General features: G+C 40.4%; 1 protein-coding gene across 1 annotated transcript in view; it reads right to left on the bottom strand.

Annotated features, from left to right (window-relative positions):
* ZC2HC1B (zinc finger C2HC-type containing 1B) overlaps positions 1-16155 on the bottom strand; it is a 39055-nt gene that overhangs the window by 7892 nt on the left and 15008 nt on the right. Inside the window, exons 4-5 of the mRNA XM_034990892.1 lie at positions 5971-6122; positions 2652-2760 (exon numbers count right to left, since the gene is read on the bottom strand). Of these exons, the coding sequence (XP_034846783.1) occupies positions 2652-2760; positions 5971-6122 (261 nt within the window). The remainder of the gene's footprint in view (positions 1-2651; positions 2761-5970; positions 6123-16155) is intronic.

Genomic DNA, 16155 nt, shown 5'->3' with positions numbered 1-16155 from the left:
ATTAAGTTTAAATGGAGAGGTTGGGGGGCCTCAATCTGAAGATGACACTCAGCAAAGAACTGAAGGGAGCGAGCAGTGCAGATTAGTGGGGGACTGGTTTGGTTTTTAGCTGAAGGAGCAATTAGTGTGTATGGGCCCCGAGCCCAGGAATGGCAGGCCTATTATGGTAAAGGAACAACACTGAGGCAGTGGTGGTATAGAATGTGCCTTCTACTTAGGAACATCACAGTGGTCCTAAACCACCTTATATGCAAACAGTGAATCATGGAACACTACATCAAAAACTAATGATGTAATGTATGGTGACTAACATAACAATAAAAAAGAATAAACATAATACTATCTTGCTTACACCTACTGGCTACATCTATTTTTCCTATGTATCAGAGTGGTGTCTCTAGAACATTCTGCCTAACGTCACATACTGGGACACATCACAGGATGTGTCACATGTACTGGGATGTGTCGCATACTGGGACACAAGACTTCTGAATTCTAGTTTAGGATCTTTTCACTTACGCCCTGCTGCTACTTTAAAGAAATTATTTAGTCCAAGGAAGAAGTTTTTCTTTATTTTCAACACTATACCTGACACTCTGTCTTCTTCCATTCCCGATCTTTTTGTGAGTTTACTAGACCAGGGAATGAAGGTCCTAGATGCCACTGCTGTACTCGGATTGGACTTTTGCACATTGTCAGAGTTCTCTAATCACAATGAATTAAGAAATATTCCCTCTAGGGGCGCCTCAGTGGCGCCTCAGTGGCGCAATTGGTTAAGCATCCAACTCTTTGATTTTGACTCAGGTCATGATCTCAGGGTCATGGGATCGAGCCCCATGTCAGGCTCCAAGCTCAGCATGGAGTCTACTTGAGATTCTCTCTGCCCCTCCATCCCCCACTCTCTCTCTCAAACAAATAAATCTTTAAAAAGAAAATATTCCCTCCTGGCAAGTAAGCTTTAACCTCAAACTTAAAGGAGGGCTTTTCACTTTCGGGAAGCACTATAATACAATCTTTGAAAAAAATAACAAAAGAAACCATAATATAAAGAATTTATCTCTTCTGAAGGACACTAATCTTTATACTTGAGAAATATAGCTTAGTGAAAGTTTTACCAAATAAACTCATATGTGGTTTGAATTTATTTTTTTCTAAGTGAAAACTAAAACCCCATTGTTAAGTTTTCATAGATCAGGAAAAAACTAATGACTTGGGTTTACAGGGCTATGGGGAATCTTTTTAAAATGCCCCATTCCATTTTTACCACATGATAAACAACCCATGAGGAATTTAAAAACTAATAATAAGGCTTTCTGGTGACTTCATGGACTGTGAGACTGGCAGTTAGTTCCTACTCTGGTTCTGATAACACCTTCAAAATAAGACACCTGATCAGAGGCGCCAATATGGTCATGAGTTAATTCACATTGCCTTCATAGTGCAATGTTGATCATAAAGAAGAATGAAACGTTGATTAAGGCAGCTCAGTGAAGAGAGGTAGCAAAATAGATATCTCATTCAGCTCTGGTGTTTACCAGTCGTGTGCCTTGAACAAATAACATCCTCTCTGAGCTGTTTCCATTTCCACAGATTAAAACATTTGGAAGCTTACGAGGAGGATAAAATGAAATGGGTCTAGCACATGGTTAAGTACTGTAATAGTGGTAGGCCTTCCTGCTACTTGAAAGAAATTATTTAGTTCAGCAAGGAAACTTTCCTTTTTCTTCCCCAGCTTTATTGAGATATAAGTAAATAGAACATTGTGTAAGTTTAAGGTATACAATGTGATGATTTGATACACATATATATTGCAAAATAACTACCACAAAAAATGTTAACAAATCCATTGCCTCACATGGTTACCTCTGGGGTGTGTGTGTGTGTGTGTGTGTGTGTGTGCATGTGCGTTTGTGTAGTGCGAACATCTAAGATCTACTCTCTTGGCAACTTTCAAGTATACAATATAATATTGCTAACTATCGTCAGCACGTGTACAGATCCCCAGCACTTACACGTGGAGTCTGTACCCTGAGACCATCGTTTCCCCCCTCCCCACCCTTACTCCCGGCAACCACCATTCTATTTCCTGTTTTTATGAGTTCAACTTTTTTTAGATTCCACATGTAAATGTGATCACACAGTATTTATCTCTGTCTGAACTAGTTCACTCAGCATAATAACCCCAATGTCCATCCATGTTGTCACAGAAGGCAGAATTTCCTTCTTTTTATGGCTGAATAATATTCCACTGTGTATACATACAACATCTTTAACCTTTCACCCATCAACAGACACTCAGGTTGTTTCGTATCTTGGCTATTTGTTTTCTTCTTATTTCCACACAATACCTGACACACCGTTATCTCCCATTCTTAACCTCTTTTCAATTTTACTAGACCAGACAATGATGATTTAGACCATACTGCTGTAATGGTATCTGACTCTGTATATTGACAGAGTTATCGAATCCTGATAAACTAGGAAAATTCCTTCTTGGCAAATAAGCTTTAACCTCAAACAAACCCATGTATCTTTATATCCAAAAGCAACACTTGATGTCAAAGCTTTGCCGGCTGCCAACAAATTCCAAAGCTGAGAGTGGCTCCCCTCTGGCCCCTCGTTTGATCGTTGACATGCTTACTCCGACTCACCTGGCCTCGTTGGGGCCACATTTGGCACTGCCAGGGCCCTGTTCTGCAGCAGGGCTCCCACGGCACTGGTTACAGGTGGCTCTTTTTTTGGACTCATCTGAGCCCTAGCCTACAGAGAGAGCAAGAGAGGGGGGACCAACTCTGTAACCTAGGTAGCGCACAGGAGGTAGAGCTGTTCCCACTTAACCAGCAGCAGACCGGACTCATCCCCAGGCCCTGCTGCACCCAGGGGAAGGGGACATGCACACCCTGTGCCCTAGCTCGCCTGCTGTCTTGCTGTTCTCAGAGCCATGTCTGGGTTTCGGCACTTTCATTCCATAATCAGCCCTTGAGGGGAGTGGTGATATGTTAATCCTGTAAAATTAGTCGTATGGAGACATAAGAAATCACTTAATGTCAGTAAGGATAGTTACGGAACATTTTAGTTTTTCATTTTACTTGAAAATGATTTTGTTTTTAAATACATGAACAGAGAAGAAAAACAGACGTTGGCAGGCAGCAAATGTTTTAAACATGGGATTCCATCATCTCCACACCACGCCCCTGTCTGCTGAGCAGTGGTAGCAGAACAGTTACATTAATACACAATAAGGACCAAAAGGTCCTTTGGGAGCTTCTTACCTAGCTACCGGTCCCAACATTTCCATGGCAACGACTGTATAAAGATAACCTGTGACTCCAAGTGAGAATTCTCACTTGGACAAGGACAGCTATGAGGTTACAGCAGGCAGCTCATCCCCATCCAAACACAGACAGCTATTTTCAGAGGCCCATATTGGTCTCTTTTGGTTAAGGGTATAACACATTTTTAAAGTTGATTATGTTTAAAATAGAAACACATTTCAGCTGTGCTGTTAACAGCCCGTCAGAAGTAAAACAACCCCTCCCTCTTTGTTCCACTCTGAATAAGCCTCACTATTAGCCAGGGCCCGAGTGGTGAAGCTGCCACAAGGGAAACAAGGACTGCCGTTCAGCTACGGTCTACAGTGAGTTTCCTCAGAAAGCAACTAATTTTTCCTCTGTGTTCCCAATTACCACTTAGTTCTGGAAAACAAGGAGAGGAACAAGGCCAAGTCACTGGTTACACTCAGGACGGCCAGCTGGCCTCCTTCAGGAATAAAAAGCACTTCCGTTTGCTGCTTCCCTGGGCTCCCTTTGGCCCCACTAATGTGACTAACTTCGTGGACTGGTTAGAACCATTCGAAGAAACGTGCTGCTTTAGAAGGTATAGGTTTTACTTAGAAAATGTTTCTAAAATTCAGTTGAATTCAAGCCCAAAGCAGTCATATACCCCCCAAATTGTGGTGCCTATCCCACCAAGAAAGGACCACCAGAGAGGAGGAGGAAGGAGGATGGGGCAGTATGGAAAGAGGAACCTTATGTGCAAGGCACTTTGTTTATATTGTTTATAATCCTTCCAACAACACAGCAAGGTATAGATTAAAGTGAGTCTCAAAGAATTTAGTTGCCGTAAGTTTACCTAGAGATAATAAATTACAGAATTGAGAGTCAAACCCTGGCTACTGATTGCAGAATCTGGGCTCCTTCCATACTGCATGGCTCCCATGCTAGTTCAGGGTAAAGATCGAATCTCTAACAACTATATTTATCGTAACCACCCTGCCTGCCCCACGAACACACCTATTTCCTCCTTCCTCTCTTTCTTTATCTAGATGCCTAGGCTCTGCAGCTAAAACCCTTCTTGTCACCCCATATCGTAGCAGCTTCTCATTCCCACCCATTCTTTCTCAAATTCTCCTCCACACACAGCCCGTCTGTCCTCCTCTGGGCCCTCATTCTTTATCTGTTGCTGTGACTCCTGACCATGGCCGATCCATCTGAACACCAGTGGCAAAGGTGATCTTTCTAAAAAACCAATTCTGTGTCACTCCAGTCTGTACTATTCAACGAGTCTACACCGCCCACAGACTGACACATGAGGCAAATAATCAACAACTAGACAGGAAAGCTAAGAAAGTTGATCTGCAGAGAGAAGAGCAAGCAGAAGCATAGCAGGATGAAGAGACAAGATGGGAAGGTGGAGAGGAAGACTTGCTGGGTTCATGGGGACTTTCCAGGTCCTGCTTCAGATCCTCGAGCTTTTGGGCAACTATCCACTTCCTCTTTTCCCTCTCTCTGAACTGACTCAAGTGAAAGCTCTTCTAGATCTGATGCCCCCTACCTGTCCCTTCTCCATCACATCCCACAGGCACTCCATCCATTAGCCCCACATGGTGAACTCCTCAGGCCACAAACTGGACATTTTGTGTGTAATGTCCTCCCCAACTCCCACTCTAGGCTGGTGAACCCATCTGATATTCAAGGGGAAAATGCTGCTCCTCTTTGAAGACTCCCACGGCTCACACTGGTCTCTTCCTCCATAGTGCTCCATATACATCAACTACCACAGCTTCCCACTGCCTTGTTTCCACGTCCTCCTCCTTCACTGAGTTACAAATGCTGATGAACCAGCACCCAGCACAGTGTCTGGGACAGAGCAGATATTCAGTAACTGTCTAATGTATGTGGAGATAGAGCTTAGAGTCCACTGTCCGTGGGCTATGCTGTTGGAGAGGCTCCCACCCTTATTACATACTGGATTTCATGGAAATCTTTCTAAATATGTTTCATACCCTCAAGTATTCAGACCAATTTAATCTTTCCTTGGTTTCTGAGCCATGTTTATGAAACTAACAGCTTTTGCAGTATACTGTAAGTTATATCCCTGGGACCTCTGATGTTTATGAAGCGGTTTGCTGGACTCCAGTTCTGTTTTTATAAATCTATTGTCTTCCTAGTCAGGCAGTCATTTTACTTATCTGTACCTATTTAAAACAGCTGCTTCCATTCATTTACTTTAACTTGCTGATTCTGTGGCTTTAAATAAAAGGCTACTGACCCTCTCCTCTATTGTAGAGCAAAACACGCGACCTATATAGAACAGTCTTCCTTTGATAGCTTCCCCACTCAGGCAGCTTCACTTCAGGTTCACAATGCTTTTCTGGATGGTTAAGGCCGATAACTACCGTTGTATAAGACAGAGTTTTACCATAATACTATAGAAAAACTACTTACATATTCAAGACTCCATCGTAAGAAGTTTCAAACACTACAGAAGTATTTTTTTCTACAACACCCAAAGGTGCTGTTAGCTACAAAGCCTCAAAAGAAGGCAATTTCCAGGAGGATGAGTGACAGTGATCAGCTATCTTGATCCTTACACTTCTCAGGATGGGTAACTTAGGTTCCCTAGCAAATTCTACCCGCTTGCCCCGACCACGCAAGGGCACAAAGCCAACACTTGGGGAGAGATACCTACCTGTACTCTCGATGCCAACCTGGCTGCTGTTTGGGCTGGATCAAAGACTCGGTGAGAAGACTGATCCTTGCAGAAATTAGTATGTCGGTTGGCTGCAGCTTCATTAAACCTCCTCATACAATATGGGCATTGAATATAATCTAAATGCAAAGCTAACAACAAAAGGCAATTAACATTTCAAAAACAACTCTGGAATGGACTATATGACATGAAATAAATGGGATATGAACTCTGCTCCAACATAAAAGAATGAAGTCCCAGACTCTGGTTTGAGAAAGCTTATGCCAGAGGGGAAGGTATGCAAGGGCGCAAATAAAGGACATAGCAGGGGGGACATTTTTCTGTCTATACACTTATTTCAATTAAGAGTGTGCCCCTAAAACGTTTACATTATATACTTTTTAGAAAATAGACTCATTATACTTAGGAACTTCCCAATTAAGTGAATTTTTTAGTGAATCCTGATGTAAAGAAATTGGTCCTAGAACCACAGAATGTTGGTACTGATGATGCCCTGAAGGACACAGAAGATTCCGAAGCCCAGGTGTGGTACCACGTGGGACAGATCACACAGAAGTTATGGAGCTTCTCTCCTTCCCTATGGAAGGAGAAAGAGGTTTCAAATTTGGGGGCTTGGGGGATGGGGTTTGAAGCCAGTATCACTGGCAGAAAGACACTGCTTCTGCAGGGGTTGATTTTTTTCACTGAACTCCTAAGTGAGGAGGCAAATAATAAGTTCAGGAAGGAGGTGAAGTAAAAGGAAAAAGGTGGGGTTCAAAAAGGAGAAAAGGGAAAGGAGGAAGGGTGATGGGACAGTGGCTCCAGAAACAGCTTCAGCTTCCAGGGTTAGAACCTCCCAGGCAGCTCTATGGGCACCAGACCCTCTGTGCTTCTGTGGAATACCCACTGGTCTCAGCGTGGCTCTCATTTGTAGTTAACAAACAGTGAGAGAAATGGGAAGGGAGAAAGTTCCAGTCGTTTTAGAATGAGGCGAGGCTCACAGCAAAGCCAGTCTGGAGCCCACCCCACTAAAGCAAGCAGGAATGTGAGATTTGTTTTTGTTTAGTTTGGTTTGGTTTTGTTTCAGACACCTCTAAGGGATGACAAAGTGGGTATGAGCAACATAAGAGAGATCTGAGACAGCCCCCACCTCGGGCTCTGTATGGAAGTGTGGGTTAGTGTATAGTCAAAATTCCTACATGTGTGGATGAATATTTGAAGCAGTGAGGTCTTCAAGGTTAAGAATTTTTTTTATTATTTTTTTTTTTAAAGATTTTTTTTATTTATTTGAGACAGAGAGAATGAGAGAGAGCAAGCACATGAGAGGTGGGAGGGTCAGAGGCAGAAGCAGGCTCCCTGCCGTGCAGGGAGCCCGATGCGGGACTCGATCCCGGGTCTCCAGGATCATGACCTGAGCCGAAGGCAGTCGCTCAACCAACGGAGCCACCCAGGCGCCCCAAGGTTAAGAATGTTTTGAAGGCATCTTTTTAAAAAATCTGAGGGGTTTTCTGTTTGAACAAATCATTTCCTCAAATGAATATATCCATAGAACTAACAATTGGAATACATAAGAAATTGGAATATAGTAAAAGATGAGCACTTAGCCTAACCTTTTCACATTCTGGAAGGCAGTACTTAACCAGTTCGATATGTATTGAACACCAATTACATGCCAGGCACTGGTTTATACTTGGGAGGTACAATGTCTCTGTCATCAAGGACTAAGCGTTCCAATACAGAAAGAGTTTTCCCACGGTGAGAAATTCCTTGGACAAAAATAAAATAGGATAGCATTGGGAAATGATGAAGGCCCATAGCCTGCCTGACTGGTTTTGAGCCCAAGCTCTTCACTTGCTGTATGTATGAACTTCGGCAAGTTACTCAATCTCCCTAAGCTTCAATTTCCCCAGTCCCTACATACCACCTATTTCACCAGGCTGTTGTGAAAGTTAACTTAGATAATCCACACTGGGGCTGGGTATAGTGGGTGGGTGCAACATCTTATTACTCCGAGAAAACAGGCCCAGCAAGGTTGTGTTTCTAGGTACCAAACAGGAATGCAACCGCTTATAAAAGTAAAATCGAAAGTGCCATTATTGTGCAGAACTCATTTACAACGATGTAGAAAACAATCTACAACTCTGCTCTTGGTTTGGTGGTTTCTTCAGTTTGACCAGCTGAGAGTCAAGGCTCCTATCAGAAATGCTGCTACCCTTAAACCTACTCAGGGATGGGGTGCCTGGGTGGCTCAGTTGGTTAAGTGACTGCCTTCGGCTCAGGTCATGATCCTGGAGTCCTGGGATTGAGTCCCGCATCGGGCTCCCTGCTCAGCAGGGAGTCTGCTTCTCCCTCTGACCCTCCTCCCTCTCATGCTCTCTCTCATTCTCTCTCTCTCAAACAAATAAATAAAATCTTAAAAGAAAAAATCTTTTAAAAAAACCCTACTCTCAGGGTTAATGTGCACAATGATTACAGCAGTGACTGCATGGCTTCCTTACTCCACCTGTTGGTTCATGGACTCACTGCCACCCTTCTGTGCGTTTGGCACTGTCTGTCACCATGGAGACAACAAAACTGAAGTGTATTTCCCTCCCAACAAGTCTCAGAGACAGCTAGAAGGCAAGGCAAAGAAGCAATTACTGCTCATGGTATAAGCTTTGAAAGGAGGAAGGACTGGGTCCTCCAGGAGCCCAGAAGAGGGACATAAAGCCCAGACTTAAAGGGGCAGAGAAAGGAAACTTAACCACTCTGGAAGCGGGGAAAAAAAAAATTTTTGCAACAATAATCTGAACACAGCATGACTGAGTAGCATGTTCTACCCTCATCTCAATCTGAGTCACCTCTTCCTCTATCAACAATGCTGTCATGAACATCATTATGTGCTATTTATTTCAATACATTATGATATTTAAGGTCTGACTACAAATGGATTCTTATGACAGTTATGGGGAAGGTGGCCAGACCTCAAAAACATTAAAGTAGCCAAACAAGGATCATTTTAAAATGCAAGCGTTTTGTTGAGTACCCATGTCTATGTAGCCTGTGAAACAGAGACCAAATATCCCAGACCTCACTGAGAATCTCAATTATAATATTCTGTATTGTTGTTCCTATAAAGTGTCACAACATGCTAGAAAGCTGAATGATTGGCAGACTTATTTAAGTCAGTAAGAATTAGAGTAAACAAATCCATGTCACAAAAACTGAGTCGTGAAGGAATCATGCTGAGAAAAAAAAGGAAATGACCTGCAAAGTCATGCATAATAGGCTCCATTATATATAACCCCAGTTATGTCTGTATAAATTTTCTAGTATTTAAGTCTGAGAATATATGGGCTAATATAAAATCCCCACGCAATCTAACTAATGGAGTAGTAATGAAAATATGCTATTTTAGATAATCATTTTGGCGCAGAAAATTATAATAAGGGCACAGGGAAGAATTTAATTATAAAGATGTATTTTAGCATAAAAATGTAAGGGCAGAAAAACAAATTGTACATTTGATGAGGCCTTACAATGGGAATTATTTATTTTAAGGAAACAATAATCCCCACATGTTAAATCCAATGTGGAAATGAGAGAAATCCACACAGCAGGACAGCTGACATAGTTTCATTTATTTGCCTCAGGAACTATAAAGTAGACATCAATCCTGTAGCTTCTGCTATTAAAAGGAAGTACTGCTTTTAACTCATAAAAGATTTTTTTGTTGTTGTATAAGGCTTGTTGCCAAAGTATTATCAAATCATAGCCATAGATCTTTCTACTTTCACATTATTTTAAGCTACTTTCTCATTAGCACCCAGCAAAAGTGAAGCGATTATTAAGATTTCCTGGCACACTAGAACGCCCACAACAGTTGTGGCCAGGCCCATCAGCCAGCTGCGCGGGAGCTAATCCCACCCCCCAGCACACCACGGCAGCTGCAGCCAGGCCTCTCAGCCAGCTATGCCAAGGGCAGCCCCATCCCCCATGCACTCACAGCAGTTATGGCCCAGTCATAACAGGACAGTACAAGCAGCCCAGATAGAGCACACTCCTGGAGCTCCTGGTTCTGGTGACCAGAGCGGGACTGCAATACTGGGCCCCACCAGATGTGTTCTACATAAGGCCACTATCTTCAAGATCAGGAAACAGAACTGACCTACTAAATACATAGAAACAAATAGAGAATAAGAAAAAAAGAGAGTAATATGTTCCCAACTGAAGAATGAGAAAAAACCTAAAAAACAAACAAACAACAACAAAAAACTAAACAAAACAGAGATAAGCAATCTACCAGATAAAGAGTTCAAAGTGATGGTAATAAAGATACTCACTGGACTTGGGAGAAGAATGGATGAAGTCAATGATAACTTCAACAAAGACAGAAAATATAAGAACCAATTGGAGCCTAAGAATACAATAACAAAATTAAAAATGCACTAGAGAATCAACATAGATTAGAGGATGCAGAAGAATAGATGAGTGATGTAGAAGACAGGGTAGTGGAAATCATCCAAACTTAACAGCAAGAATAAAAAGTAATTTTTAAAAAAGAGAATAGGTTAAAAAAGAAAAAAAAAGAGAATAGGTTAAGGGACCTCTCAGGACAACGTCAAGCATACTAACAGTTGTATCATGAGGGTCCATGTAGAAGGAGAGCAAGAGAAAGAGGCAGAAATTTATTTGAAGAAATAATAGCTGAAAACTTTCCTAATCTGAGGAAGGAAACAGACATCCAGGTCCAAGAATCAGAGTCCCAAATAAAATGAACCCAAAGGATTCTACCAAGACACATTATAATTAAAATGTCAAAAATCACAGCTAAAGATTCTTAAGAGCAGGAAGAGAAAAGCAACTAGTTACATACAAGGCAATTCCCACGTAAGGCTATCTGCTGATTTTTTAGCAGAAACTTTGAAAGCCAAAAAGGAGTGGCATGATCTATATTCAAAGGGCTGAAAGGAAAAATACCTACAGCCAAGAATACTCTACCTGAAAAGGTTATCATTCAGAATTGAAGGACTAATATAGAGTTTCCCAGATAAACAAAAGTTAGGGTTCATCACCACTAAACCGGCCTTACAAGAAATGTTAAAGGGACTTCTTTAAGTGGAAAATAAAAGGCCATAACCAGAAGTAAGAAAATTATGAAAGAAACAATTTCACTGGTAAAAGCAAACATATAGTAAAGGTAAATCACTTATAAAGCTAGTATGAAAGTTAAAACACAAAAGTAGTAAAATCAGTTGTATCTATAATAATTAGTTAAGGGATACACAAAATAAAAAGACAAATTATGGAGAAGGGGAGTAAAAATGCAACGCTTTTAGAATGAATTCAAACTTAAGAGACCATCAATTTATTTTTTTTACTTTTTTATTGTTATGTTAATCACCATACATTACACACTTGATGTAGTGTTCCATGATTCATTGTTTGTGCATAACACCCAGTGCTCCATGCAGAACGTGCCCTCCTTAATACCCACCACCAGGCTAACCCATCCTCTCACCTCCCTCCCCTCTAGAACCCTCAGTTTGTTTTTCAGAGTCCATCGTCTTTAAGAGACCATCAATTTTAAAAAGATTGCTATTCACAGAGGATGTTATATATGAACCTCATGGTAACGACAAACCAAAAACCTATAATAGATACACAAAAAATAAGGAGAAAGGAATCCAAGGAAAGTCATCATATCACAAGAGAGCAAAAGAAGAAAGTAACAGAGAAGAACTACAAAAAACAACCAAAAAATAATAAAATGGCAGGAAGTACATACCTATTAATAATTATTTTAAATGTAAATGGACTGGATGGCACACTTGGTTGGGTGTCTGCCTCTTGCTTTTGGCTCAGGTCGTGGTCTCAGGGTCACGGGACTAAGCCCCGTGTCAGGCTCCATGCTCAGCATACAGTCTGCTTGGGTTTCTCTCTCCCTCTGCCCCCCCCCCCCGGATCTCTCTCTAAAATGGATAAATAAATCTTTAGGAAAAATAAAAACGGGGGTGCCTGGGTTGCAGAGTCAGTTAAGTGTCCAGCTCTTGTTTTCAGCTCAGGTTAGGATCTCAAGGTTGTGAGACTGAGCCCTGCAATGGGTTCCACGCTCAGCATAGAGTCTGCTTAGGATTCTCTCTCCCTCTCCCTCTGCTCCTCCCACTCATGCACTCTCTCTCATTCTCTCAAATAAATAAATCTTTATTTATTTTTAAAGATTTTATTCATTTATTTGAGAGAGAGAGAGAGTGTGAGCACAACCAGGGGGAGGGGCAGAGGGAGAAGCTGCTCCATGCTGAGCAAAGAGCCCAATGTGAGACTCGATCCCAGGACCCTAGGATCATGACCTGAGCCGAAGGCAGACGCTTAACTGACTGAGCCACCCAGGCATCCCTCAAACAAAATGACTTTAAAACAAAGATTATAATGAGAGACAAAGAAGGACATTACGTAACGATAAAGGGATCAATCTAACAAGAGGATGTAACAATCATAAATACCCATGTACCTAACATAGGAGCACCTGTAACAGACAGAAAGGGAGAAATTAACAGTAATAAAGTATTAGTAGGGGACTTTAACACTCCCCTTACATCAATGGATAGACCATCCAGACAGAAAATTAATAAGGAAACAATGGCTTTGAATGACATTATCAGACTAGATGGACAGATACAGAACATTTCATCCCAAAATAGCAGAATATACTCTTTTCAAGTGCACACACAACATGTTCCAAAATAGATCACATGTTAGCCCACAAAACAAATCTCAACAAATTTAATGAGACTGAAATCATATAAATCATCTTTTCCAACCACAACAGTATGAAACTAGAAATTGATTACATGAAAAAAAAAACTGGAAAAAAACACATACCTACAGGCTAAACAACATGCTACTAAACAACCAATGGGTCAACAAAGAAATTAAAAAGGAAATCAAAATAAACACTGAAACAAATGACTCTGAAAATATAACGTTTCAAAAATCTCTGGGATGGAGCAAAAGCAATTCTAAGAAGGAAGTTTAGAGTAATACAGGCTTACCTCAAGAAGCAAGAAAAATATCAAATAAACTACATAACCTTATACCTAAAGAAACAACAAAAAGAACAACAAACAAAGCCCAAAGTTAGTAGAAGGAAGGAAATAATAAAAATTAGAGCAGAAATAAATGAAATAAAGACTAAATAAGCAATAGAGAAGATCAATGAAACTAAGAGCTGATTCTTTAAAAAGATAAACAAAATTGATAAACATTTAAGCTAGGCTCATCAAGGAAAAAAGAGAGCTCAAATAAATAAAACCAGAAATGAAAGAGGAAAAGATACAACCAACAATACAGAAATACAAAGAATTATAAGGGACTACTATGAAAAAGATATACCAGCAAACTGGACAACCTAGAAGAAATGGATAAATTCCTAGAAGCATGAAATCTTCCAAGACTGAGTCAGGAAGATATAGAAAATCTGAACACACCATTTACTAGTAATGAAATTCAATCAGTAATCCAAAACCTTGAACAAACAAAAGTCCAGGACCAAATGGATTGACAGGTGAATTCTACCAAACTTTTTTTTAAAAAAGATTTTATTCATTTGTGAGAGAGAGAGAGCATGTGCACACGCACAAGCAGGGAGAGCAGCAGGCAGAGGAACAGGCAGGCTCCCCACTGAGCAAGGAGCCCAGTATGAGACTCAATCCTAGAACCCTGGGATCATGACCTGAGCTGAAGGCAGACGCTTAACTGATTGAGCCACCCAGGCGTCCCCCTACTGAACATTTAAAGAAGAGTTAATATCTATCTTTCTCAAACCATTCCAAAACATCGAAAAGGAAGGCATGCTTCCAAATTCATTCTATGAGGCCAGCATTACCCTGATACCAAAACCAAACAGACACTACAAAAACAAATTACAGGCCAATATCTCTGACGAACATAGATGCAAAAATCCTCAACAAAATATTAGCAAACAGAAATCAAATTCATTCACATTAAAATAAGTAAGTCAGGGGCGCCTGGGTGGCTCATTCGTTAAGTGTCTGCCTTCAGCTCAGGTCATGATTCCAGGGTCCTGGGATCGAGCCCCGCATCGGGTTCCCTGCTCCGCGGGAAGCCTGCTTCTCCCTCTCTCACTCCCCCTGCTTGTGTTCCCTCTCTCTTGCTGTCTCTCTCTGTCAAATAAATAAAATCTTAAAAAATAAAATAAAATAAGTCAGAGAGATAAGAAATAAAGCATAGGGAATATAGTCAATAACACCAATAATTTTGTATGGTGACAGATGGTGACTGCACTTACCAGGGGGAGCAATGAGTAACGTATAGAATTTTTGAATCAGTATGCTGTACACCTGAAACTAATATAACATTAGTACATCAATAAAAATAACTAAAAAAAAAAAATTTTTTTTTTTAAAGATGATACATCATGATCAAGCAGGATTTATTCCTGGGGTGCAAGGATGGTTCAGTATCTACAAATCAATCAATGTGATATACCACATTAAAAAAAAACGAAGGATAGGGGTGGCTGGGTGTCTCAGTTGGTTAAGCATCCAACTCTTGATCTCAGTTCAGGTCTTGATCTCAGAGTTGTGAATTCAAGACCCACTTTGGGCTCCATGCTGGGTATGATGCCTACTTAAAAAAAAAAAAAAAAAAGGATAAAAATCATATAATCATTTCAAAAAAATCATGTAATCATTTCAATAGATGCAGAAAAAGCATTTGACAAAATTCAACATCCATTCATAACAAAAACTCTCAATGAAGTGGATACACAAGGAACATACTTCAACATAATAAATGCCATATATGACATACACAAAGCTAATATCAGACTCAATGGTGAAAGGCTGAAAGCTTTTCCCCTTAGATCAGGAAGAAGACAAGGATGTCCATTCTCACAACTTTTATTCAACATAATACTGAAAGTCCTAGCCACAGAAAACAGACAAGAAAGAAAGAAAAGGCATCAAACCTGATAAGGAAGAAATAAAACTCACTATTTGCAGATGACATGATACCATATGCCTAGAAAATCTTAAAAGACTCCATCAAAAAAACTATCAGAACTAGTATATTAATTTAGTAAAGTTTCAGGATACAAAATTAATATACAGGAATCTGTTGCATTTCTATATAATAGTAATGAAACTAACAGAGAAATTAAGAAAATAATCCCATTTATAATTGCATCAAAAGAGGGGTGCATGGGTGGTGCAGTCAGCTATGTCCGACTCTTGGTTTCGGCTTGGGTCATGATCTCAGGGTTGTGAGATTGAGCCCTGTGTCGGTTTCCGCGCTCAATGAGGAATCTGCTTGGGCCTCTCTCTCCCTCTGCCCCTCACCCCCTCCCTGTGTGTGCTCTCTCTCTCGCAAATAAATAAATCTGTAAAAACAAACAAAAAAAACAATTGCATCAAAAAGAATAAAATACATAGGAATAAATTTAATCAAAAAGGTGAAAGACTCTGGAAACTATAAAACACTGATTAAAGAAGCTGGACAACACAAATAAATGGAAAGATACACCAGACTCATGGACTGAAAGAACTAATATTGTTAAAATGTCCATACTATGCAAAGCAATCTAAAGATTCAATACGGGGTGCCTGGTGGCTCAGTCGTTAAGCGTCTGCCTTCGGCTCAGGTCATGATCCCAGGGTCCTGGGATTGAGCCCCACATCAGGCTCCCTGCTCAGCAAGGAGCCTGCTTCTCCCTCTCCCACTCCCCCTGCTTGTGTTCCTTCGCTCGCTGTGTCTCTGTCAAATAAATAAATAAAATCTTTAAAAAAATAAAGATTCAATGCAATCCCTATCAAAATAACAATAGCATTTTTCACAGAACTACAATAAATAGAATGTCTTGGAACCACAAAAGACCCTGAATAGCCAAAGAAATTTTGAGAAAGAACAAAGGTGGAGATTTCAATCCCAGATTTCAAATTATACTACAAAGCTATAGTAATAAAAACAGGAATTCCAGCACAAAAACAGACACATAGATCAATGGAACAGAATAAAGAGTCCAGAAAAAAAAAAAAACAACCATGCTTACATAGTCAATCTATGACAAAGAAGGCAAGAATATACAGTGGAGAAAAGACAATCTCTTCAATAAGTGGTGTTGAGAAAACTGGACAGATACATGAAAAGAATGAAACTATGCCGTTTTTAAAATACATATACAAAAAT

The sequence above is a fragment of the Mirounga leonina genome, unplaced genomic scaffold (genome assembly GCF_011800145.1).
Source record: "Mirounga leonina isolate KUSES-001 unplaced genomic scaffold, KU_Mleo_1.0 Mir_53, whole genome shotgun sequence".
NCBI lineage: Eukaryota > Metazoa > Chordata > Mammalia > Carnivora > Phocidae > Mirounga > Mirounga leonina.
This window is presented reverse-complemented; position numbering and strand designations above follow the sequence as displayed.